Here is a 27,268-nt window from a genome sequence, read left to right on the forward strand (position 1 = left end):
CCTCCCTGACTGCCCCAGAGCAGAGGGGCTGAGGGAATAACTGACCTCTCTTCTTTGGCAACCTCTCGTAAGGGTGGCTTTTTTCTTTATCAGTGGCAGACAAGTGGCACATTGGCCAATGACACTGAGGACAGTGTAAACTCCTATGACAGAGAGAACCATTTCTTTGATCACAAGCACCCTCAGTGCCTACTTCATTTTATATTGAAATGTAATAGTATAAGAAAGGAAATAAACAATTTGAAAATGTACTTTTATTTCTGGGAGATTTAAAGTAGATAAAGAAAACTCAGAAAAGATCTATGTACCCCAATACATGTTCACTGCAGCATTATTTACAATAGCCAAGATAAGGAAACAATCTAAGCATCCATCAATGGATGAATGGATAAAGAAAATGTCACACGCACACAGGAGTATTATTCAGCCATAAAAAAAATGAAATCTTGCCATTTGAGACAACGTGGATGAATATTGACGGCATTATGCTAAGTGAAATAAGTTAAGATGGAGAAAGACAAATACTGTATGATCTCACTTATATGGAATCTAAAAACAGCCCCCTCCAAAAAAAAACCCCAAGCTCATAGATATGGAGAACAGATTGGCGGCTGCCTGAGGTGGGGGTGGGGGACGGGCAAAACGAATGAAGGAGATAAAAGGTACAAACTTCCAGTTATAAAATAAATAAGTCATGGGGATGTAATGTATGGTAACTATAGTTAATAATACTGTATTGCATATTTGAAAGTTGCTAAGAGAATAGATCTCAAAAGTTCTTATCACAAGAAAAAAAATTTGTAACTACATATGGTGATGGATGTTAACTAGACTTACTGCAGTGATCATTTTGCAATATATAAATATCAAATCTCTATGTTGTACACTTGAAACATGTCACTTATACCTCAATTTAAAAAATTAAGTAGGGCTTCCCTGGTGGCGCAGTGGTTGAGAGTCCGCCTGCCGATGCAGGGGACACGGGTTCGTGCCCCAGTCCGGGAAGATCCCACATGCCGCGGAGCGGCTGGGCCCGTGAGTCACGGCCGCTGAGCCTGCGTGTCCGGAGCCTGTGCTCCGCAGCGGGAGAGGCCACAACAGTGAGAGGCCCGCGTACCGCAAAAAAAAAAAAAATTAAGTAAAGGACATGAAATAGAAAAAAATATGAAAGGAAGAATGTATCTTAGCTTTACTGACAAAGAACTGAAAATCAAGATGCTTCATAACAAACTCAATTATTCAAAGGTGCATTACTGGGAATACCCTGATATTTATATAATTATACAATTTTCTAGACTATCCTTAGAGAAGTATGGCTACTGCGGATAGTAATAATAAAATTATGATGAAAGATTTTATTGTCCTTGGCTTTCATTTGAGTGTTTGAATACCAGGCACTGTGCTACATGCTCTGTAAATATTATCTCATTTAAATCCTATAATAACCCTGATGCAAGTACTGCTATTATCTCCACTTTACAGATGAGGCTCAGAAAAGATAAGTTACTTACACAGGGATTGGCAGAGCAGGATTCAAATTCAAATGTCAGATTACACTTGACGCTCTGGATCCATGGATATGGAATCCATGGGATTCGCAGGGTTGACTGTACTATGCCATTTTATATAAGAGACTTGAGCATCTGTGGATTTTGGTATCCGCAGGGGTCCCGGAACCAACTCCCCACCCCTGATACTGAGGGACAACTGTACAGGGTATAAACTTTTAACCTTTACAGTGTCCTGCCTCCCATTTTAAATAATTAAGAAAAGACAAAATATTAAGCTAGTCACTGAGAAGGGCAACCTAAGTTAGGCCTCTAGACCTGGTCTCTCAAGATCAAAAGAAAATGTACCTACTCCAGGATTCCCACACATCCTCACCTGGGAGCCCTCCTCGTTGTAGTGCCTGGCATTCCGGAACATCAGCTTCATGTCTTCTATCATTCCCTCTTCCCCTGCATATTTGTCATTGCGGATGTTATGTTCAATTATTTTCAAGTCCATTGGCTCCAAGATGATTTTATAATAATCAGGATAGTCCTTTTTGGATGGTTTAACCATAAATAGATCACAAAGTCTTCTGCCTGAACCTGGCTCACGAGCTTCAAGAACAACATTGAACAAGATTTTCATTCGCTGCTTTCGAATGTTCTTTTTACTGTTGAGAGGGAAGGGAGAAAAGGGGGAAAATGAGAACAGGTTCAGTTTTCTTGATACAAGGATGAACACGAAATAAAACAAATTAATCTTGTGGGCAGGTGCTTCATGATTATAATGTATTGATTATGTATGGCACAAACACAGTAAACATGCTGGAAGCTATAAGCAAATATTAGGAAAATTTTCAAAATAGTTAAAACATACTGACTCTGGCAGGAGCACCCCCCAAGAACACCAGGCAAACGTGTTTCGAATATATATGAAATGCAATGCTTGAAAAAAGATCTTGTCTAATGTCAAAGAAAATGAAATTCTGTTATCAACTGAAATATATTTTTTAAGAACAGAGCAGAAGTGGAATAAAACTGCTGATTCCCTACTAACAGTTCTCCCTTAAACAAACAAACAAACACAAAGAGAAGTGTCCCATCTCCTATGACAACCACTCCTGAACACCTGCATATCCTGAGGGGATGATGTGAGAGGAAGAACTCTCTCAGTCCAGGACTTTAGCAAGTAAATAATAAAAGGGGAATGCAGGACAAAGTTCCAACATTACAGAGCTCCACATCTGAGCAGAGATTAGAACACAGATGACTTTAGCCTTCAAGAAGCCTATTAAGAAAAATTTCAGAACCTGAATTTGATATCACAGAATTTGGTAACTGGTCTAATAACTGAAATTTACTGCTTTAGGACTTGTAACACTTATAGTATCCTTTCTCCATTTGTATCATTCACTTCAAGAGAGTGATATGTAACTGGTTTCCATCCTCAAAGGCAAGCAAAACTTTTGTCATTAGGGTCAAACAATCTTCTCTGAACTAATCCAGTTTTGTTATTTTGTTTACATTTTTCCAGATCCTTATATTGCCTTTGAGACCAAGACCCACAGGCCCATTACTTTTAATCTGACTGCCAGAAAAAACTCAGAGCTAAACTTCATATTCTTTTATAACTGTATTAGCTTGGGTGGCTGGTATATTTATTTTATCCTTTTCCAATATGATGTTGAACCTTATTATATCCACACTTTTGAAAGTAACTTTGAAAGACAGCTACCATATTTCCCTATGTGATACTTTCTGGTTACTGTTTTCAATGTCACTTTGATTTTTAGATTCTTCTTTAAACCCCTCTATTCATCCTCTCTTCCTCCCGCAGACTAGTAACTATAAAGTTTGTTCACTCTTCCCTATTTTGGGAAAGGTGCATAAAATTAAATCCCAGACCTTGTAACTGGCATACTCATTCTTTTTTAATCAGCACCTGTGAAGATACTTCGATAAAATACATCTTAAGGGGGTTCAAAACCAAGGTTGTTTGTCATTATGCACTTAAGGGTGCCACACTTAAGGGGATGTCAATTCAGGTCACAGACACATAATAAATATACAGTTTTAGAAGTTTACAGGAGATGGGCCATAACTGGTTCTGTGCTAACAAAATCAGTATATTACAGCAATTTTCCAATAAATGAAAGTCAAGAGAAATGGGTGCTTTTTCTAATTTGCATGAAGATTATGAGCTAGTAGGGGCTTCGCTCTGAATCCCTGATTTTCCAGGACCACCACCTGACCCTTAAACCCAGCCTAAAACACTGAAATCAATGTCACTTTTTGCTTCTCTTAGTTTATCACTAAGTCCTAGAGGACCTCCATAGCGCTTCTAGATCTAATCTTTCCTTTTAATTTTTCATGCCATGGTGTTAGTCCTAACCTTCATAGTTTGTGGCTGACCACTTTCTCAAATGTCCTTATCATTATTCTTCCTATGAAGCTATTATTTATTATGTATTTGTATTTGGATATACACACAAGATTCCTATTTATAGTTACAGCTAACACTTCTACCACATGCCAGGGACTGTGCTAAGCACTATCATTTAAACTTCAAACTCTGAGAACCAGGTACAATTATTATCCCAACTTTGCAGATATAAAAACAGAGGCTTAGAGACTCAGGTGAATACCTAAGGCCATAAAGTGACTAATCAGAACTGAGACTTGAATCAGCTGATAATCACCAGACTGCTTTTATCATGCAAGTGGATGATAAAAACTTAGCTCTTACCAAGGGCCTCTCTAATCAAAGTCAACCCTGCTCATAGGCTTCAAAGTCTCCCAGCATTTAATTTAACTCCCTGGCCCTAGACCTTCAGTGGTGCCTGCTGTGAAGCTAAGTAAACCCAAAGGTTCTTTCTTTTACAAGGCTTTCTATATTTCATCTTCAAGTCTTCAAGGACTTTTTTACTCACCTTTTTAAGGAGTTTCCCAGACTAGTAACATCTGACTAAAAACAAAATGAAATCTACCATGTCTTGATGCCAGCAGGAAATACTGGCAGAAAATAATCAGAGTGAGTACATTTAGTGAGTATTCACTGCATCCAGGCCCAGTTCCATGGGCTTTAAACATACTAAGCAATCAGGTCTTCACAGCAATCCTATGCAGGTAATGTCATCAACTCCTTTTTCAGATGAGGAAATTGAGATGAGGCTCAGAACACAGCTGATAAGAACAACTGGGATTTGAACTTGGGCAGTTAAGGCTCTAGTGCTCGGGGTTGTAACACTACTCCACCATGCCCCACATTTCTATTTCTTCTACTACTACCCAGAACCAGTGCCATATACTATGAATGATATAAAAGAAATACAATCCATTGTCTTTTCGTTAAATTTACTATCTAAGAAAACTTTTCTTAAGGAAAATATTAGGAAGAAGATAATAATACAGTAATTTTGTAGAGTGGACTGCATATGGTAGCAACATAAAGATAACTTTAAAACATCTAACTTTTAAGAAAAAGCATGATAGGGAAATCACATTTCCTAAAGCTATTTGGGCAATCACACAACACTTCCATACAATTATACAACTGTGTACCTTAAACAATTATTTTACTACAGAGATAACACATAAGTTCATTTGTTTTTAGCCTGCCTCTTTTCCTGGCCAATAAATTCCTGGAAGGTAGAGGTGATGACTAAACGTTCTCCTTTATGACCTGTGAGCAGAGTCTGGTGTTCTGCAAACAACTGACCCTCCATGAATGCCAGATGGCAAAGGTGAAAATAAAAGCACCACACAATGATTACTAGGACCATAACATGGCAACTTATGGGCTGTTTTTAAAAATCGTAAGTAACATGCAAAAGAATGGATGCTTTTAAAGAAATAAAACATGGACAAGATCAGAGACTGAAGAATGTATTTATGCTCAAGAAGCAGTAACCCAACGCAATGGTGCCAACATAGACTGACATCACTTGGATTGTCAACACTGATTATAATCCCTCCACCATCCCCCAATCTGTAAAAGACAATCAGCACCCGCCAGCCCCTGGACACTGGCAATGCTACCATATTCTCAGCCTCTCCACCTCTGCTGCAGAAGCACAGCCACAATGACTGCTGTGGGGGCTTACTGCCCCTGGCAAAGCTGGCAACAAGTTACAGCTCCTGAATATACCTAGGCTAATTCTCATTTTACTAACTACACTTCTAAACTGTACTGCTTTCTTTACTCATAAAATAAACTGGCATCCAAATAAAAACCATTATTCACATGCTTAAGGCTGCACTTTTCACCTAATCAGTACTGACCACGCCATAAAAGTTACACTTTAAAAAATATGTTTATGCATAAAAAAGGACTGCACACCTGGATAGCCTCCTGAGACCCAACATCTCACTGTCAAGAGTGTTCCTGGGAAAGCAGAAACAAACATTACATGTGAAGAGAAACAAAACAAGCAACATTGGAGGTCATGTACAAACCAAATATGGTTGAGAAAAAAGAGGATTATTCAATCCAAAGGATAAAAGGTTTTAAGAATACTTGGAACATTTCAACATGGAAGATAGCAGGTGGATTTTGGGGTAGAGGGTTTGGGGAGAAGAATACATTCCCGGAATGAAGAGAACATACCTGCAGTAATTTTTCTCACAATCTTTGATATGAAAAAAATAAGGCAAAGACAGAATCATACACAATACTTAGGAGTCAAGTCAAGTGGTACTTGAAAACTTGGCCCTGACTTCTCTGGATAAGCTTAACTTAACCTACTAGGCTGTCATGTTTGCCTGAATTCTGGAGAAGTCTGTTTCTTATTACCAAAACCTTTTAACATAACTACCTTCTAAAAGGCTGGTTATGTTATTTCCTTTGTCACAGTCCAAAGTATAGGACTTGCTTCTGTCAACCTCTTAATGTGTGCTCATACCTGTATTTCAAACCCAGATATGTTATTTTATTGCTTTAGCTATGATTTATATTTGTTCTTCTCTTACTTGTATTTTTCACTTCATTAAACAAAACACTTCCTAAGAAACCTGTGCACAAAAAGACTTTTGGTCTAAAGTAGGATTTTATTATTTCAAGAACATAATGCTTTTCTTTTTATGGGAGGTTTTAGAATAATAACTTTCATTTAATCTATTTGGGCTGTCCCACAAAGTACAAGCCACAGATATTTTTTTAAGGCTCTGACCTGGGCTAATGCGTCCTTGGAACTGTTTTCTTAACACTCAACTAGTTTAAGATCTCTCTCTTCATTCAGTGTTGGCACTAACTGTACCATCACTTTTGCCTCCATTACCTTCTTTTGCCTGAGAAGTTTTTATCTTTGATTGGTGACTGATCTGGAAAACACAGGTGATGCTGTAGTAGTTATATAATTACACTCAAAGATGTTCTTGATTTGATGCCTCTGATCTGGTTTCACATTTTTCCTCCGTTGTCCCTGGTATAACAAGGAATTAAGAACTTGGAAGGATGAAATTCATAGGCCAGTAATGGAGGAGACTCACATCTCAGGGCACACCAATCAATTTAGTTACCTTGGTATAGCATAGCAAAGTTATTTTCAAAGCTAGAAAAAATTTCCCAAATGCTATTTATAGGGAAAGACAAGACAGCTTGTCTTTTCTAAACCACCTTTTAAAATCCTCAGGTCTCAGTGGATCTACTAATACATGAACAGAACTGTATTAATAGTTACTAATGATTTCTTCACTCAATTTTGAACCTGTCAAGCCCTGCTATTAGTGATGGACCTTATTCCTTGTTTAAGGTATCCTCCCTGCTGTTACAAAGATGGTGAGACAGTTAAGGCTGAAGAAGAATATGGTGTTCCACAAAGATCAGGCCAGAGAAACTCCATGTGGGAGGCACAGACAAGAGATGGTCTTGCATGATTCTTTACAGGAGTCCAGCTTCAGAATCTCACAGTAAGGCCCCCCTCCATAAAACCCATGAGAAAAAGAAAGGGTTAGGGAAGTTGACAGAAAGGTTAGAAAGAAAAGAAAACCAAATATCTAGCTTAACCTTTTATGAACTACAAGCAGTTATGACTTGGTATTTTACAATCTGACATTCTTAAAATGGCAAATAAAGATCAGATTAACAAGGAAAAAGAAACGGGTAAGAATAATGACTTACTTCACTACAGTGGTAGTACTGATTTTTTTTTTTTTTTGTAATTCACCATGTAGAAGTTACCTAAATTAGATTTAAGGGGCATTCTTAAATGCCACGTTAAAACAAAATAACCTGGACAGCAAAAAGAATAACATGTTTTGCCAAGCTACATAAGTAGTTATTTTTATCTATGTTATCTAAAGCCAATATAGTACAAAAAAAAGCACTAATCATACAATTTACAAATGAATTTTTAAATGTTATAAAATAGTTAAAGCTTATAAGATAATTCATACTTGACAGCTTAAAGAAACATTTTTCTGCACTTAAATCTAAAACAAAATAAAAAGAAACTGAGAAGATGTCTCCAGCTATAAGAAGAGTATCTACCTTTTTCTTTTGGCACTACCAGTATCAGAGGTTGCTGAAGAAATCATGCTGTCTCCATCCTCAATGTCATCTCTCCTGGCAAGCTCCTTCTTCTTTGCCTAAAACAGAGCAGACCCTGGGAGTCAAGCTCACTCTGCTGAACACTTCTAGAATATATAAATATTAAAAGACCCATGGCCTCAGATGCACTCCAAGGTGTGCTCTCCGAAAGGATTCAATAAACTCATGGACACTGTATAATGATTAATTAGCCTTAAGATGTCCCTTCTCCTAGGACCAACCCTACCATAACAGAAACAGTCTAGAACCAAAGAAATAAAACCTAAATGACAGAATATCATCTGTGATTAGAGGGAAACTTCCTGACATCCCTAAAATTACTCCCCAGGGACAAATCCCTGCTTCTTCCACTCACAAAGCTAAACCAGTCTAAACTATTATTTCTACTCTACATGGTCCTGAAAACTCTTAAAAACATATTCAGCAGTACTTGTGGCTGAAATGAATGATGTGATATTGCTGGAGGGAAATCACGTATCTTAAAAAAACACACTCAAAATGTGCAAGATTATTTCAATTATACATACAACAACTTAGCAAAACCAAGAAATCATACCTGCATGACTTGTTGCAGTTTTAGAACTCGCTTGTAGATGGCTGAGTTGGGAACATTATAGCGTTTGGCATTTTCAAACATTAAATTCAGATCACACTCCAAATGATCTAAAGTTTCATATTCTTGATTCTTTAGCTTTGTTCTGTGAAAGACAAACACATGGCTAGAATCTTCCATTATGAAAATTATGAAACACACTTCCTGAAAGTCCAGTGCAAAAATCCTGACAAGCACTACAAGGTATCTTTACCAGTGATACTGATTAGAGGCCTAGAAGTGACAATTTCAAAATACAGAGTGAAGAGGCAAAAGCACCGTTTAGACAATATGACAATTTAACTGAAAATCCAAAAGAATAAAACATTACAAGAAGTAATAAGAGAACCTAGTAAGGTGGTCAATTACAAAGCAAACATATTAGCAAAAATCCTGTTAGTGGCTAACATGCAAACCCTAGGAAGAGATAAAAATCAGGGAGGTTTTAAGCTACCTTAATGAAGAATCATGGTGATCTACACATTTTAGAAAATAAGAGGCCATTCCACTTGATGAGGGTTAAAGAAAAGAGAAAGTACTGGCAACTCCATGAAGGAGCGTTTAGAATAATACACATTTAACCTCCAGGCGAGCTGCATATGGGCAATGAAGAGCGGTCCTTTTTGTTTTTTGGCTGCGCTGTGCAGCTTGCGGGATCTTAGTTCCCCAACCAGGGATTGAACCCGGTCCCGGCAGTGAAAGCGCTGAGTCCTAACCACTGGACCGCCGAGGAATTCCCTGAAGAGCAGTCTTAAGATGATAAATGAGAGGCAGATATGTCAGAGTCCCTTCACTCCTCCTCCTCCAATACAAACATTTGTAATTAATTACGATAGCTTAATATTGAGGTTTTTACTTACCCTAAGTCTTAAGAATTCCAATAGCTGTCTCAGACACTAAGGCTATTACTAACACCAACTCTCATAAAGTCGCTATACAAAGTAAGGCTTATGTTAGAAAAGTCTAACTTGGAAGACGGCTGCAGGCAGGTGACTGGGCTGGCTGAGGATTTGCCTTCTTTTGAACTAATCTACTTAATTAGACTGAATTTTAAAAGACTGAGGGAGAAAAGAAACTAAGGACAAAAATCAATTAAAAAGGAACCTCTTAACATCTACAAGACTGTCACCATCCTTTCCAAGGCAAAGAGTACAAAAAACAAATTTCTAGTCCGTTTTCTTAATGAAAGGCAGCCTTAATTTCCATGTTATTGTTCATTTTTATTTTATTTTTTGGCCATGCCACATGGCATGTGGGATCTTTAGTTCCCCAACCAGGGTTCGAACCCATGCCCCTGCAATGGAAGTGCCAACTCTTAATCACTGGACCGCCAGGGAAGTCCCTCCATGTTATTTTTAAGAAGGCCAAATAAACTAATTTTCTATAATCTACTCGTGTCCAAAACCTCTGAAGTTTGGATTAAATTAAAAACACCATAAACTTTACTGATCAAATAAGGAAAACAGACGTTACAAATGCAAAACCACAAAACATACGTTAGGCAACCTTATTCCTAGAATCCAGCAAGTACAAGGATTTTAATTCCTACTGTAAGGAAAGCTAGTTATCTGCCATGAAAACATTATTTAAACACCAGCTTACTCTGACCTTGCCCATCTAAGGTAATTTTACTTGCGTCTTGCCTCTATCTGGGTATACTACAAAACCTAACCCACATTGTAAGAGTCACAAAACAAAATATTTTATAACACTAATTTATTTCCTACTATTGTTAATGATATTGTGGTGGTTCAAGTATTTTGTCTGGCTGAATTCCCAATGATCATTTTAACATTTTCTAAACAGAAAAGGGAAACCATGATGAACCATCTCTCAGGTATTGTTTCAGCTAATGAGTTCTCTAAGAGCTGACAATGCTTATTCTGGAGATTTAACTCCAGATACAAAATTTAAATGCAGATAAACTGTTGTAATTAAAATATTAATAAAAGGTGTAAGAAGAGAAATTCTTGCACAGTTATAAGAAAACAAACAGTTAAATTCTGAGCTGCATGACTTTTTTTTTTTTTTTTTTTGTGGTACGCGGGCCTCTCACTGTTGTGGCCTCTCCCGTTGTGGAGCACAGGCTTCAGACGCACAGGCTCAGCGGCCATGGCTCGCGGGCCTAGCCGCTCTGTGGCATGTGGGATCTTCCTGGACTGGGGCACGAACCCGTGTCCCCTGCATCGGCAGGCAGACTCTCAACCACTGCGCCACCAGGGAAGCCCTGCATGACTTTTTATAATTCATAATCTGACACAAAAATGCCTAGCTGGGATATCTTTTATTTGCCTCTTGACTCTACTGCAGTACAAAGAACATCATTTGTAGTTAATCAAATTTATTTCTCATTTTTACATAAGAGTGATAGTTAAGCACACTTTAGACATGTGAAAAACATTTTTACCTTTATTATCTTTATCCATTTTAGAAAGGAAGATACATGTGCAGGCTCAATCACAAGAAAATAGATTTATACTGAGTAATGTAGAAGATATCTTACCTGATCTGTTGTAGTGATATGGGCATTTTAATTTGCTGATAATAATCAGGGTATTTTTTCTTTGAAGGCAAATGGAAAAAAGGTTCAGCTATTAGCTGCCCTTGGTTATTCCGACAGCTCCTAACTGTGTCGTAAAGCTGATAAAAAGGATTTGAAACATCCATAAATGAAGTAATGCTCTCTGCTTCCGACTCTCCTTCTTCATAACGTGCAGCTACAAAGACATAAAAGATATTTATAAGGGACAGCAGAAACTAACACAACACTGTAAAGCAATTATACTCCAATAAAGATGTTAAAAAAAAAGATATTTATAAGGGGAAGAAACAAACATTTTTTTAAGCTCGTTTAACAACCTTCCAGATTATGCTATATGTATGTTTGAGAATACTGTTTTGTATGTTTGAGAATACTTGTTTTAAAAGAATAGTCTCTAGGCTTCATAAAGATGCTGTTAGTAATGCTTAGTAAAATTGTTATGTTTACTCAGAGAAATGTTACACAGAAATAGAATAGAATGTTACATGGTAAAAGTTATACCATCTTTAAAAGATTACAAAATAGTTTCTCTGCCATCTTCTGAGACTCCTTGCTTATGTGTGCTTGGACAAGAAAAGGAGCAAGTAGCCATTCTCAGATCTCAGAACTAAAGTGACAGCATGTAGCTTAGGATAGTATAAATATAGACGGGGCTGATACTGACAGATGTGATTTAGCTTTAAGTCTCTTTGACTTTGCCCCACTGATCTATAGCATCCCTTAGGAATGATGTTTTCCTTTATTGAGAAAATTTTCAGGTAGAAGCTAATCATAAGAACACCAAAACAAAACATGTAATCACTTCTACAGAAATACAAAATATATTGCTTATTTCTCTGAACTCTTAAACAGTATATAACGACCTGATTAAAATGTTTTCTTAAGGGATCAGGATAACCAAAATCACTATGTGTTCCCATGTTAAGTATGATAATCACTTATTAAGTACTTAGTTATTTATTAAGAGCTTGATAAGCACCACCCTCAGGAAATCCTAACATCACCACACAGAACAGGTATTGTCATTTCTTTTCCAAATGAGAAAACTGGGTATGAGGAGCTGATGACTGGCCAAAGTCAGCTAGCCTGTAGAGCAGTTGAGAAGGGATTTGGATTTAAGTCATGGAGCTAGAAGACAGAATTTGAAACTATGTAGTCTTTTCTGACTCCATTACCTAGAATCTTTTCATAAAGCTCTTGCACATCTTTTATTGAATTTAAACCTAGGTATATGTTTTATTGCTACTATAAACTGTATCTTCTTAAAAAATTACATTTTCTTTTTATGGCTGATTCCGGAAATGAAGATTTTTTTTTTCTTTTCTCTCCTTTTTTTTGTGGCTGTGCTGGGTCTTCGTTGCTGCACGCGGGCTTTTCTCTAGTAACGGTGAGCTGGAGCTACTCTTCATCACGATGCGCGGGCTTCTCATTGCGGTGGCTTCTCTTGTGGAGCAGGGCTCTAGGCGCGCGAGCTTCAGTTGCAGCACGCGGGTTCAGTAGCTGCGGCACGCGGGCCCCAGAGCACGTGGGCTTCAGTAGCTGTGGCGTGCAGGCTTAGTAGTTGTGTCGTGTGGGCTCTAGAGCACGCGGGCTAGGTAGTTGTGGCGCACGGGCTCAGTAGTTGTGGCGCACAGGCTTGGTTGCCCTGCAGCATGTGGGATCTTCCTGGACCAGGGATTGAACCTGTGTCTCCTACATTGGGAGACGGATTCTTAACCTCTGGACCACCAGGGAAGTCCGAAGTAGATTTCTGTATAATAATCTTACATTAGCATTTTATTATTCTTATTAATTCTAATAATTTATCTGTAGTATTTTTTTAAATTTTTATTTATTATTTTTAGCTGTGTTGGGTCTTCGTTTCTGTGCGAGGGCTTTCTCTAGTTGCGGCGAGCAGGGGCCACTCTTCATCGCGGTGCGCGGGCCTCTCACTGTTGCGGCCTCTCTTGTTGTGGAGCATAGGCTCCAGACGCGCAGGCTCAGTAGTTGTGGCTCACGGGTCTAGTTGCTCTGTGGCATGTGGGATCTTCCCAGACCAGGGCTCGAACCCGTGTCCCCTGCATTGGCAGGCAGATTCTCAACCATTGCGCCACCAGGGAAGCCCCGTCTGTAGTTTTTTAACTAGAAAACTCAAAAAATAATCTATCAACTGCAATCCTTATAAATCCTTCTTTTCTGATCCTTATAACTTCACTGTTATCAGTGTATGCTGGCTAGTACTTTGACCAAGAGGTAACAACATTCTTAACTTTGTTTCTTATGGTAGGGGGAATGCTACAAATACTTCTCCAATGAAAATGGAGGTGCCCTGTATCAAGTTAGGAAAGATCCCTTTCTATTCTTAGTTTGCTAAGCTTTTATCATGAATGGGAACTGAAGCATTAATCAAATGCATTTGCTAAGCCAATAGTACGGTTTTGCTCCTTTAATCTACCAATGTAGTGAATAATACTTTTTTCTAATGTTGAACTAACATTACATTCACATTACATTACATTACATTACATTTATTCCTGGAATAAACCCAATTGTGTTATCATGTATTATCTTTCATATATACTGCTAGATACAGTGTGTTTATATTTTGTTTAGTTTTGGTTTTATATCAGATTCAAAGAATGAATTGGGAGGGGCTTCCCTGGTGGCGCAGTGGTTGAGAGTCCGCCTGCCGATGCAGGGGACACGGGTTCGTGCCCCGGTCTGGGAAGATCCCACATGCCGTGGAGTGGCTGGGCCTGTGAGCCATGGCCGCTGAGCCTGCGCGTCCAGAGCCTGTGCTCTGCAACGGGAGAGGCCACAACAGTGAGAGGCCTGCGTACCGCAAAAAAAAAAAAAAAAAAAAAAAAAAAAGAATGAATTGGGGAGCTCTTTTTTATTCACTGCTGGGGTTTATGTATAATTCTGTTCCTTGAATGTCTGGCCTGGTGTTTTCTATGCAGGAATATTTGTAAGTAGTAATTTAATTTCTTTAATGGTGATATAACTAATCAGCCTTTTTATTCTTGAATCAGTTTTTAGGCATTTATCATTTTCTAGGAATTTATCCATTCATCTAAATTTTCAAATTTGTTTGCATTATGCTGTTCTTACATTCTTTTTTTATTCTCTGTATGCTCCCCCTTTCCCCTAATATTTTTTGTTTGTGCCTTCTGTTTCTTGATAATCTCACTACAGATTTACCTATTTTATTAACTGCTGTAACAGAAAAACTTGGACTTTATTGATCTTTTCCATTATAGATTTCCTTTCTAATGAATTAACTTCTGCTCTTTATCTTCTTTTTTCTAACATCTCTGCTCTTCTTATTATTTACTTATGTTGGATACTTATTAGTTCACTGACTTTCAGCTGCTTTTCTTTCTAAACAGAAGCAGTCAGACCTGTAAATTTCCTTCTGAAGTATCACTGTAACTGCACCTCCACTGTTTTGATACGCATTATTTTCATTGTTATTGTTCAGTTTCAAGTAATTAAACTTCTATTATAATTACTCCTTTTAAAAATTGTATCTTTGGGACTTCCCTGGTGGTCCAGTCGGTAAGACTCTGTGCTTCCAATGCAGGGGCCCGGGTTCGACCCCTGGTCAGGGAACTAGCATGCATGCAGGCCACAACTAAGAGCCTGCATCCCACAATTAAGAGCCTGCATGCTGTAGCGAAAATCTGTGTGCTGCAACTAAGACCCAGAGCAGCCAAAATAAATAAATACCTATTAAAAAAAATTAATATCTTTTCATTATTAGTTGCTATCATAGCTGCATTGTGCTCAGAAACATGGTCTCTATAATACCCGATCTTTCAAATTTGTTGAAATTTGTTTCATGGCTAAGTACATGGTCAATTTTTGTAATATTCCATGTGAACCAGGGAAGAACATGTATTCTCTAATTGTAGAATACTTGTCTGTTATAACCATCTTGTTGTGGTAGGCTGAACGATAGGTCCCCACATACAACCATGTCCTAATCCACAGAACCTGTGAATATTACCTTATATGGCAAAAGAAACTTTGCAGATATGATTGAGAGGAATTTTGAGTGTGGGAGATTATCCTGGATTAATCGCTGGGCACTAAACATAATCACAAGGGTCTTTACGAAAGGCAGGCAAGAAGGCCAAAGGAGGAAGGAGACGGGGTGACAGATGCAGACTGGAGTGCTGTGTCCTGAATGGAGAGGAAAGGGCCGTGGAATACAGGTAGCTCTAGAAACTGGAAAAGGCAAGGAAGTGTATTATCCCCTAAAGCCTCCAGAAGGAACACTAGCCTGCCAACAACCTGATTTTAGACTTCTGACATCCAGAACTGAAGAGAATAAATTTGTGTGGTCTTAAGCCAGTTAAGTTTGTGGTAATTTGTTTTGTTTTAGCAGCAATAGGGAACAAATACACTTGTGAGGAAGTGTATTCATGTCTTCTGTCTTCACTGTTTTGGCTGTTTATCTAGCAATTGAGAGAAGCAGGCTCCCACTCTAAGGGCAATGTTTTCACTTTCTCCAAGAAGTTCCATCTGTTTGTTTCATGTATTTTGAGCCCTTTTATAATTTATCTTCCTCATACAATAAACCTTTTATCATTATGAGGTGAATCCATTTTATCTTTGGAAATGCATTGTTTGAAAGTCCATTTTAAGAGAAATCAACATAACTACCCTTTGGTTATTATTTGCCAGGTATATCTTTTTCCATCCTTTGACATTCAACTTTCCAGTACACAGTTTTATATTGAAGATGTATCTCTTGTAACTAGCATATAATCTGATTTTTTAAATATACAATCTGGAACTGTCTTAATTGGAAAATTTAGGCCACTAACACTGATTTCTGATATAATTTTTGGAGTTGTTTCTATTTATCCCACTTTTTCTATGTTTCCTTTTGCCTTCTTGCCTTATTTTGTGTTGGTGGGAGAAGACTGTAAGCTTTATCTGTTTTTTCTTTTTCTATTGCTCACTTCGTTCCTCTTCTTATAGTGACTGTGGATGGGTGCTCTTCTCCACCTCCTTCTCCACCCGCTTAGGGACATGCAGTGTGGTTTGCCTCTAAAACAAATCACCTCAAGAAGCCAGGCCACACTTTGAATTCTTTTGCCTTCTTTCCATCAGCTCTTTCTTGTTGCTCCAAGATCATGAGTTATCCTTTCTTTGCTATTTTCACTGTACCTCCCCCTAAGTTGTTTCCAGGAGCAGGAAGTAGAAAACCAAATATATTAAAACCTCAACTAAATTAAGGATAAACAGGTTCTGAATAACAGCCTGAAGAATCTACTACATACAAAGTTGGTTGGCATCTACTTTGTTTTCTTAATACCTGAGGTTACTAAATTAAGAATCCTCTTGTGACAAAGGTACTATTTATTAGGAAAAAAAGAACAATAAATGCTTTTTAAGAATTTTGTAAGTGGTATAGTCTTCCTTCTATTTGTTATACTACTATAAGGTTAATGAAGTAACCAAATGTTAGAAGGAAACCTAAACATAACATACGTGTCACTTTTACAGTTAGCACAAAACAAAGATAATGAAGAGATAAATTTTCTTTCAATTTTTGATAAGGCCCAATTTAAGTTAAAAAAAATTTAATTCTGTAGATGAGTGTCAAAAAATTAAATTCGTACTCCAGCAGTCTAGAGTAATTATGAAATTCTATAGACTGGGGACTTCCCTGGTGGCACAGTGGTTAAGAATCCGCCTGCCAATGCAGGGGACACAAGTTCGAGCCCTGGTCCAGGAAGATCTCACATGCCGTGGAGCAACTAAGCCTGTGCGCCACAACTACTGAGGCTACACTCTACAGCCTACGAGCCACAACTACTGAGCCCCCACACGCCTAGAGCCCGTGCTCCACAAGAGAAGCCACCGCAATGAGAAGTCCGAGCACCGCAATGAAGAGTAGCCCCCACTCGCCACAACTAGAGAAAGCCCACATGCAGCAACAAAGACCCAACACAGCCAAAAATAAATAAATAAATAAATTGTTTTTAAAAAAGGAAATTCCATAGACTTAGTAGAAAATAAGACATAGCTAGAAAAATCTCTCGTGTCACACCTGATTATAAAATCAAAAGAGTAATTTCATAAAATGAATTGTATATCTACATATAAAAAGTATTTACAGTAAAATAAAAAAATATTATATCACGCTTAGGAGAAAGACAATGAAATCAAATATACCTCTACAGCTGTTATTTTTTACAAACTGTGTACTTCTACACGGATTCCTAGTGCCCAATGCCCTTTGTTTCACTTGTTTAAATGAGAATTCTGCTCTGATCATAATTTACAGCTATCTTTAAATCATAAGCTCTAGGTGAGAAAAAATTATAGTCTACTGAAAATATAAGCCTGGAAATCTAAGATGATGTGAATGTCTCCCTGGGATTTCCTGATGGTGTCACTAGCACTCACTATCATCATAGGTTTGAAACCAGAATCTGCTAAGGCTATCAAACTAATTGATTTTGCACAAATATTTATTTACTTTGATACATGCTTTAACACGAAATAAAGTAGTAATAAGCTCTCGATAAGTTTGCCAACCAAGAGTTCAATTAAAATGTAACAAAACAGGTATGTACTCCAAAAACAGACAAACTCCCGGGCAGACCAAAATAACTATAATTTTCCTTAACCAGAAGGATCCACTGAGACGCCACTTAACTAGTCACAACTTAATGCCTACCAGCTAAAGCAGCATCCTCTTCACTTTCTGAGCCATACTGAAGTGCCATGGTAATTGCTGATAAACGACCCCCTTGGACTGCTCGTTTATTACTACAAAGAAAAACAAGCAATTAGAAGGCAGGGAAAGATGTTATAATTTGGCTACTTTATAGGAAGTAGGGACTGTTAACAAGGCATTCACATCAAAGAAAGAGTTTCTATTCAACTGCCTCCTCAATTTACTTTGTACTTTTTATATTCCCCACAATCAATCTTAACCAAGATGACTAATTTTTTTCTCTTAGAAAAGAGGGAGTGGTGGTAGAAAGCCTAAAGCAGGCTACTTGCAATTTGTTTTTTACTTAAATGCAGCACTACTCCTTTTTTAATGAAAAATAAAGATTCATTCATAATTGCTGGTTAAATATGCTCAGATTTTACAATGAAAACAAATTCTATTATGAACACAAAATCTTTCAGCATTTTACCTCACGATTTACTGGTAATATTAAACTCTACCTGACAAACAACTTCTGCTTAAGTGTTTTCTCAGAGGTGAGGTCAGGCCTACTATACCTTTTAAGTAAGATATCTGACAACAAATTCTCATAATAACCCAACTACACCCAAAAATATTACTTCAAGATAGTCATCAAGAAAATGCTAGCATGCTTATCCTCATAAACATGGGTCAGCTCTCAGACTAAACACACTCTCTCTCACCGGTAGTACTTGTTAGTGGGATTTCTCTCTTCACCAAGGCTGCCTTTACTGTGCGAAGGACCTGTCAGCCTGGCTGCAGCCAAATTTGATGGAGTCCTATCCAGAGACAAGGTTAAAAAAAACTCAGAAAACTGACAGCTGAAATCAGAATGCTGAATAACAAAAAGGAAACAACCATTTTCTTTTTCTTTTCTTAAAAAGAAACACTCAGGGACTTCCCTGGTGGTCCAGTGGTTAATACTTCACGCTTCCACTGCAGGGACCCCGGGTTCCATCCCTGGTCAGGGAACTAAGATCCCACATGCCACACGGCGTGGCAGAAAAAACAAACAAAACAACACAAATATTTCTGAGTCTCTACTGTGCAGGAGGCTTTGCTCCAAAATCTGGGACTCTGTGGAAAAGCATAAACCAGGGCTGATCCCAGACAGCTTATGGTCACCACAGTGACCATAGGATTTAGTAACACAGCAAATGTCTGGGTCAGAAGAAAGCTTCAAAAGTAGCCAATCAATCTTTCCATTTCAGGTAGGAGGAAATGGAATCCCAGAAGTAAAAGACTTGTTCAAAGTCACAGTCCTAGCACAAGGTAAGCTAGGGTGAGACTTCAGATCTCCTGATACCTGGCTAAATATTCTTACTGCAAATATAAATATATACTACTATACATCATATACAAATGTAATATTACAGGCATACATTGTTTTATCTCGCTTTGCTTTATTAAACTTCGCAGATACTGCATTTTTTACAAATTAAAGGTTTGTGGCAACTCTGAATCAAGCAAGTCTTTCGGCACCATTTTTACAACAGCATTTGCTCACTTCGCATCTCTGTGTCACATTTTGGTAATTCTTGCAATATCTCAAACCTTTCCATTATTATTATATTTGTTGTGGTGATCTGTGATCAGTGATCTCTGTTGTTATTATTGTAATTATTTGGGGGTACCATGAACCACACCCATATGAGACAGCAAACTTAATAAACGTTGTGTGTGTTCTGACTGCTCCACCGACCAGCTATTCCCTCGTCTTTCTCCCTCTCCTCAGGCCTCCCTATTTCCTGGGACACAACAATGCTGAAATTAGGCCTATTAATAACCCTACACTGGCCTCTAAGCATTCAAGGGAAAGGAAGAGTTGCATGTTTCTCGGTTTCAATCAAAAGCTACAAATGATTAAGCTCAGTGAGGAAGGCATGCTGAAAGTTGAGACAGGCTGGAAACTAGGCCTCTTGCACCAGTTAGCCAAGTTACGAAAGCAAAGGAAAAGTTCTTGAAGGAAATTAAAAGTGCTACTCCAGTGAACACAGGAATGATAACACAGTAAAACAGCCTTATTGCTGATACGAAGAAACTGTTAGATAGAAGGTCAAACCACCTACAACATTCCCTTAAGCCAATGCCTAATCCAGAGCAAGGCCCTAACTCTCTTCAGAGAGGTGAGGAAGCTGCAGAATCAAAGTCTGAAGCTAGCAGAGTTTGGTTCATGAGGTTTAAGGAAAGAAGTCATCTCTATAAAAGTGCAAGGTGAAGCAGCAAGTACTGATATAGAAGCTGCAGCAAGTTATCCAGAAGATTTAGCTAAGATTATTAATAAAAGTAGCTATAACTAAACAACAGATTTTCAGTGTAGACGAAACATACTTATCATGGAAGATGCCATCCAAGGCTTTCACACCTAGAGAGGAGAAGTCAATGTCTGGTTTCAAAGTTTCAAAGGACAGGCTGACTCTCTTGTTAGGGCTAATGTAGCTGATGACTTTAAGCTGAAGCCAGTGCTCATTTACTATTCTGAAAAATCCTAGGGCCCTTAAGAATTATGCTAAATCTACTCTGCCTGTGCTCAACAAATGGAGCAACAAAGCCTGGATGACAGCACATCTGTTTACAACATGGTTTACTGAATATTTTAAGCCTGCCGTTGAGACCTACTGCTCAGAAAGAAAGATCTGGAAAACAGTACTGCTCACTGAAAATGTACCCGGTCACCCAAGAGCTCTAATGGAGATGCACGAGATTTGTGTTGTTTTCATGTCTGCTGACACAACATCCATTCTGTAGCTCGGGGACCAAGGAGTAATTTCAACTTTCAAGTCTTATTATTTAAGAAATACATTTCGTAAGGCTACAGCTGCCACAGACGGTGATTCCTCTGATGAATCTGGGCAAATTCAATTGAAAACTTTCTGGAAAGGATTCATTTATTCCAGATGCCATTAAGTACATCTGTGATTCATGGAAAGAACATGAACATTAACAGAAGTTTAGAAAAAGTGGGTTCCAACCCTCATGGGTGACTTTGAGGGGTTTAAGACTTTAAACTACAGATGGGGTGGAAACCGCAAGAGAACTAGAATTAGAAATAGAGCCTGAAGATGTGACTGAACTGCTACAATCTCATGATAAAACTTCAACAGTTGAGGACATTGCTTCATATGGATGAGTAGAGAAAGTAGTTTCTTTAGACGGAATCTACTCCTGGTGAAGATGCTATGAAGATTGTTGAAACAACAACAAAGGATTTAGAATATTACATAAACTTAGCTGATAAAGCAGCGTCAGGATTTGAGAGGACTGACTCCAATTTTGAAAGAAGTTCTGTGGGTAAAACGCCATCAAACAGCATCGCATGCTACAGAGAAATCATTAGTGAAAAGAAGAGAGAACTGATGGGGCAAACGACACTGCTGTCTTGTTTTAGGAAACCGCCACAGCCACCCCAGCCTTCAGCAACCACCACCCTGACCAGCCAGCAAAATTAACAGAGGCAACACCCTCCACCAGCACAAAGAGTACAACTTGCTGAAGGCTCAGACGATGGTTAGCATTTTTAAGCAATAAAGTGTTTTTAAATTAAGGCATATACACTGGTTTTTTAGACCTAATGCTACTGCACATTTAACTACAGTATACTGTGCATATAACTTTTTTTTTTTGCATATAACTTTTATATGCACTGGGAAACCAAAAAATTGTGTGACTCACTTTAGTGTGATATTCATTTTAATTGCAATAGTCTGGAAATGAACCTGCAGTATCTCCAAGGTATGCCTGTACATATATTTATATAGTACACGTTATATCTTTAATATACATTACACACAATGTGATATATAATATATATGTATTTGTATAAGGCAATAGAAGTATATAGCAGTGTTAAGTCTTAAAAATTGTTTCTTTTTAAATAAAGCCCTTCAGCTGCAATGAAGGGACTGGGTAAGAGTTAACACTACTCTCTTCAGAATCACATTATCAACTGTAAATGTAATCTTGAAATGCAACATGCATCTTGCTTTCCACTATACTGAGAAAATTTGGCAAATAATAAAGGTACAAGGATTTTAGACATTTTTTTAACCTACCTCATCCGAAGGCTTGACTTAGTCATTTCATGATGTTCAATTTCTGCCTTTTTCATGTAAAATATTTTCTTAATAGAATTTGCATCCTGTTAAGATAAAATTACTTGGCTTAGAAAAAGTATAGAGAAAACGGGCAGTTTAAAATGCCCGCAATCATGTACTGGACACTTTCTACGGCACTCCTTCCATCTGGAGTAGACTTCCATTCAATATCCAGAAAGCTGCATCCTCTAACCTTTCCACAAGCCTCCAAAACATCTCCATAATTAAATACAAGTTGAAAAGCCACCTAGCTCTTTCACAATTATTCAGGAAAGAGACAAAGACCTAATGCTGAACAGGGAAAAGCAGGGGTGAAAATACAATGAACTCTACCTGTGTACACTAACCTTAAAACTGAAACAAAGGTCCACTTCTAAGATTAAAGATTAGGCATGTAAATTTAGGATGAATATACTTGCTTAAATTAACAGCATATATCAAATCCAAGTTTCCCTTCACTCCAAAATTTAGTTTAGGAAAATTAATCAGACCAAGAAGTAAAATTCTTAACTGCATCAACAAACAATTAGTACTACACTATTAAAATGTCCTATCAAGGATTAAGAATACGAGGATTTCATTCCTGATTTCCACTCAAAGTTTCTTAAAAAGATACAAGATAAAAGTTAAAATTAACTACCAAAAGAAACTGAATCAGCATTCTGTAAATCTAAATGATTTTACTCCCAAAAGATTTTCTGACCATCCTTTGCTAAGTTCCCAATGATATATTACTAATTCTAGAAATTTCTACAAGCAACTGTCATTACAGTTCATTATGTAGAAGGACTACAAAACTTCCAGGAGAGAACTGCAAAGCAATGAAATAGTCATTTTACTTTGTGTACTATACTACATAGATTGATTTTTATATCAGTGGGGTTTAAATGCAGGGACTACATCAATATTTAACTACAAAGTGGATCAAAAATAAACCTTGTCTGGCACAGAGAAAGACATACAGATGAATGGATTAGAACCAAGAATCCAGAAATAAACCCACACATCTAGAGTCAACTGATTTTCAACAGGGTTGCCAAGACAATTCAATGGGGAAAGAATAGTCTTTTCAACATAAGGCGCTGGGACAAATGAATACTCCATGGCAAAGGAATGTGGACTCCTAACTCACGCCTACCTCATGTATATAAAAATTAATTCAAAATGGCTCAAAGATCTAAATGTAAGAGCTAAACTATAAAATTCTTAGAAGAAAACGTAGGTGTAAATCTTTGCAGCCTTGGATTAGGTAATGGTTTCTTAGATAAGACACTAAAAGCACAAGCAACCTAAGAAAATAACAGACAAACTGGACTGAACCAAAATTAAATACTTTATTAAAATTAAAGACTTTTTTTTTTTTTTGCAGCACCACTCAGCATGAGGGATCTTAAGTTTCCCGACCAGGGATGAAACCCGTGCCCCCTGCAGTGGAAGCACAGTGTCCTAACCACTGGACTGCCAGGGAATTCCCAAAATTAAAAACTTTTGTGCAGCAAAGGATACTATCGCGAAAATGAAAAGACAATCCATAGAATGGGAGAAAATACTTGTAAATCATGTCTGGTCTAATGTCCAGACTATGCAAAGGACTCTAACAACTCAACTTTTTATTAAAAGACAGATAACCCAATTAAAAAATGGGCTGAAGATCTGAACAGACTTTTTTTTTTTAAAGAAGACATATGAATGGCCAATATGCACATGAAAAGATACTCAACATCACTAATCATTAGAAAATGCTAATCAGGGAGTTCCCTGGTGGCCTAGTGGTTAGGATTCCGGGCTTTTACTGCCATGGCTTGAGTTCATTCCCTGGTGGGGGAACTGAGGTCATGCAAGCTGCATGGCACAGCCAAAAAAAAAAAAATGCTAATCAAAACCATAATGAGGGGGCTTCCCTGGTGGCGCAGTGGTTGAGAGTCCGCCTGCTGATGCAGGGGACACGGGATCGTGCCCCGGTCCGGGAGGATCCTACATGCCGCGGAGTGGCTGGGCCCGTGAGCCATGGCCGCTGAGCCTGCGCATCCGGAGCCTGTGCTCCGCAATGGGAGAGGCCACAACAGTGAGAGGCCTGCATACCACAAAACAACAACAACGACAAAAAAACCCATAATGAGATAGTACTTCATACCCACTAGAATGGCTATAATAAAACCAAAAATAGAAACAAGCATTGGTGAGGATGTAGAGAAATTACACTTGCACATTGCTAGTGGGAATGTTGGTGCAGTGGCTTGAAAAACAATTTGGTGGCGACTTCCCTGGTGGTGCAGTGGTTAAGGATCCGCCTGCCAATGCAGGGGACACGGGTTTGAGCCCTGGTCTGGGAAGATCCCACATGCCGCGGAGCAACTAGGCCCATGCACCACAACTACTGAGCCTGTGCTCTAGACCCCGTGAGCCACAACTACTGAGCCCACGCACCCTAGAGCCCACGTGCCGCAACTACTGAGCCTGCATGCCTCAACTACTGAAGCCCACGTGCCTAGAGCCCATGCTCCACAACAAGAGAAGCCCACACACTGCAATGAAGAGTAGCCCCCACTTGCCACAACTGGAGAAAGCCTGAGTGCAGCAACGAAGACCCAATGCAGCCAAAACAAAACAAAACAAACAAAAAAACCAAAAACACAACAATTTGGTGGTTCCTCAAAAAAATTAAAAATATAGTTACCATGTGGCCCAGCAATTCCATTCCTAGGTATGTATTCAAGAAAAATAAAAATATATGTCTGCATAAAAACTTATACACTGGGCTTCCCTGGTGGCACACTGGTGGAGAATCCACCTGCTAATGCAGGGGACACGGGTTCAAGCCCTGGTCCAGGAAGATCCCACATGCCGCGGAGCAACTAAGCCCATGCGCCACAACCACTGAGCCTGTGCTCTAGAGCCCGCGAGCCACAACTACTGGAGCCTGCAAGTCACAACTACTGAAGCCCGCGTGCGTAGAGCCCGTGCTCTGCAACAAGAGAAGCCACCACAATGAGAAGCCCGCGCACCACAATGAAGAGTAGCCCCTGCTCACCACAATTAGAGAAAGCCCATGCGCAGCAACAAAGACCCAACACAGCCAAAAATAAATAAATAAATAAATTTATAAAAAAAAAAAAAAACTTATACATGAATGCTCATAGCAGCATTATTTATAATAGTCCCAAAGTGGAAGCAACCCAATGCCTAGCAACTGATGAACGGGTAAATGAAACATGATATATACATTTAATTGAATACTATTTGGGAATAAAAAGAAATACATGCTACAAAATGAATACCTTGAAAACATGATGCTAAGTGAAAGAAACCAGTCACAAAGGACCACAAATTGAATAATTCCATTTATATGAAATGTTGAGAATAGGCAAATTCACAGAGACAGAAAGTAGACTGGTGGTTGCCTAAGGTTAGGGAGGTTGGGAGGAGATGGAGAGTGACTGCTAATTCATTGTAGTGATGGCTACACAACTTGGTGAATATACTAAAAGCCATTAAATTATACACCTTGGGTAAAATGTATAGTATGTGAATTTTGTCTCAATAAAGTTGTTATATAAAAATATTGGTCTCAGGCTTCCCTGGTGGCACAGTGGTTGAGAGTCCACCTGCCAATGCAGGGGAAATGGGTTTGTGCCCCAGTCCGGGAAGATCCCACATGCCGCGGAGCGGCTGGGCCCGTGAGCCATGGCCACTGAGCCTGCGTGTCCGGAGCCTGTGCTCCGCAACGGGAGAGGCCACAACAGTGAGAGGCCCGCGTACCACAAAAAAAAACAAAAACAAAAATATTGGTCTCTACTCTTATCAATGAAAGCAACAACAACAAAACTGACCTTGAATACTTGAGAACCAGGCTCATTATAAGTTTTGGCATTTTTTGCTAGGAGATCTATATCTTTGGCCATTGCATGAACACTCTTGTAGCTTCCATTCTATAGTAAACAACAAAATATAGCAGTTCCTCTTAAGCAACATGAACTTTAAAAAAAAAAAAACTCTACGTAATTTTAAACTGTCACCATATTCTAAGACTTCATTGGAAAGTACACATGTGAACAATATATAAAGTCATCTTCTCTTTTATAAACTATTACTATGGTCCACTTACAAAACAGTTTTTGAGATAGGTAACAAAACCAGAGCTACACTATTCTCATAAAAACAACTTATACTTTTTAAGAAATCAAAAAAGGTAAAAGTTGTTTTATTTAGCAAACATATAGTGTTTACTGTGCCAACCACTGTTCTAAATGCTTCATGAATACTAATTCATTAAAGAGTATAGACTTTGGAGCCAGACTGTCTGGATTCAAATCCTAACTTTTCTCATTAGTTGATGACTCAGGCAAGTGACTTACCATCTCTGTGCTTCAGTTTTCTTATCTTTAAAATGGGAATAATAACAGTATCTACCTCATAGAGGTGTTATAAGAATTAATTAGCTAACACATAGGAATTCTATCTAGGTGAGTGTTACTTGCTGCTATTACTGCTGGAGACACAGGGAGGGGGGCACTCAAAGAGAACAAAGTCTCTATTTTCACTAACCTTACACTCTTAATGTCTGTTGTAGGTAACTTTTACTCTGAGATATACTAAAACTATTTGAAAGCAAATAAAAATAAACAACAAAGCTTTTGTTCCCAATGTACCTTTCACAATCAGAAATGGCGATGACCAATGCACTTTAATTTTTGTCCTAAGGTCAAGATTTACTATGCCAATGAAAATTTTCCTTTCCTTCCTACAGAAAAAAATGCAAAAGGGACGTGGTGTTTACTCCTCCAACGCTATACTCAGTAACGTCTCTAATTTATTTACATTATATTGCTAGTAACTCCTTACAGAGATACCTGCTTCTCTGTTTTTCTAAAAGGCCCTAAAAAATGACCACAGGCCAATCTGCCCTAAATGATGTTATTTTTACATATGGTCACCTTCATACCTGTATCCTCTGGGCAATGGTCTTGAGGTCTATAGGCTCCTTAATTATTGCATAATAGTCTGGATATTGCTGGAAGACAAAACCCAAGCATGCTTAATAAGTAAAAGTATCCAGCTAATGAGAAAACAAGGAAGTATACTGACTATCTGCTAATCAATTGAGCAGCTTTGTGAGATTAAGGCTAAAGACACAGTTATACAGCATATTGTTTGTTATATTTGAAGCAGAAAGCATTTGATTTTTACAAGCTTCATGAGATACCCAACAGCATGTTGTAGGACTTTACAGGTAGTATTGGGTAATTATCATTATATAACTAATACACCACAACTTAATGTTTTTAAATTTTCTAAATTCACAGATC

General features: G+C 38.3%; 1 protein-coding gene across 5 annotated transcripts in view; it reads right to left on the reverse strand.

Annotated features, from left to right (window-relative positions):
- Positions 1–27,268, reverse strand: part of PBRM1 (polybromo 1) — a 102,654-nt gene that overhangs the window by 54,648 nt on the left and 20,738 nt on the right. For 3 of the 5 annotated variants that reach the window (XM_060022650.1, XM_060022651.1, XM_060022653.1), the window contains exons 7-16: positions 26,905–26,973; positions 25,793–25,891; positions 21,921–22,006; positions 18,552–18,647; positions 17,848–17,939; positions 11,133–11,346; positions 8,594–8,735; positions 7,978–8,075; positions 5,830–5,874; positions 1,885–2,161 (exon numbers count right to left, since the gene is read on the reverse strand). In XM_060022650.1, the coding sequence (XP_059878633.1) occupies positions 1,885–2,161; positions 5,830–5,874; positions 7,978–8,075; positions 8,594–8,735; positions 11,133–11,346; positions 17,848–17,939; positions 18,552–18,647; positions 21,921–22,006; positions 25,793–25,891; positions 26,905–26,973 (1,218 nt within the window). The remainder of the gene's footprint in view (positions 1–1,884; positions 2,162–5,829; positions 5,875–7,977; positions 8,076–8,593; positions 8,736–11,132; positions 11,347–17,847; positions 17,940–18,551; positions 18,648–21,920; positions 22,007–25,792; positions 25,892–26,904; positions 26,974–27,268) is intronic. The other 2 variants (XM_060022654.1, XM_060022652.1) reach the window with 1 other exon arrangement.

The sequence above is a fragment of the Delphinus delphis genome, chromosome 10 (genome assembly GCF_949987515.2).
Source record: "Delphinus delphis chromosome 10, mDelDel1.2, whole genome shotgun sequence".
In the NCBI taxonomy this organism is placed as follows: Eukaryota; Metazoa; Chordata; class Mammalia; order Artiodactyla; family Delphinidae; genus Delphinus; species Delphinus delphis.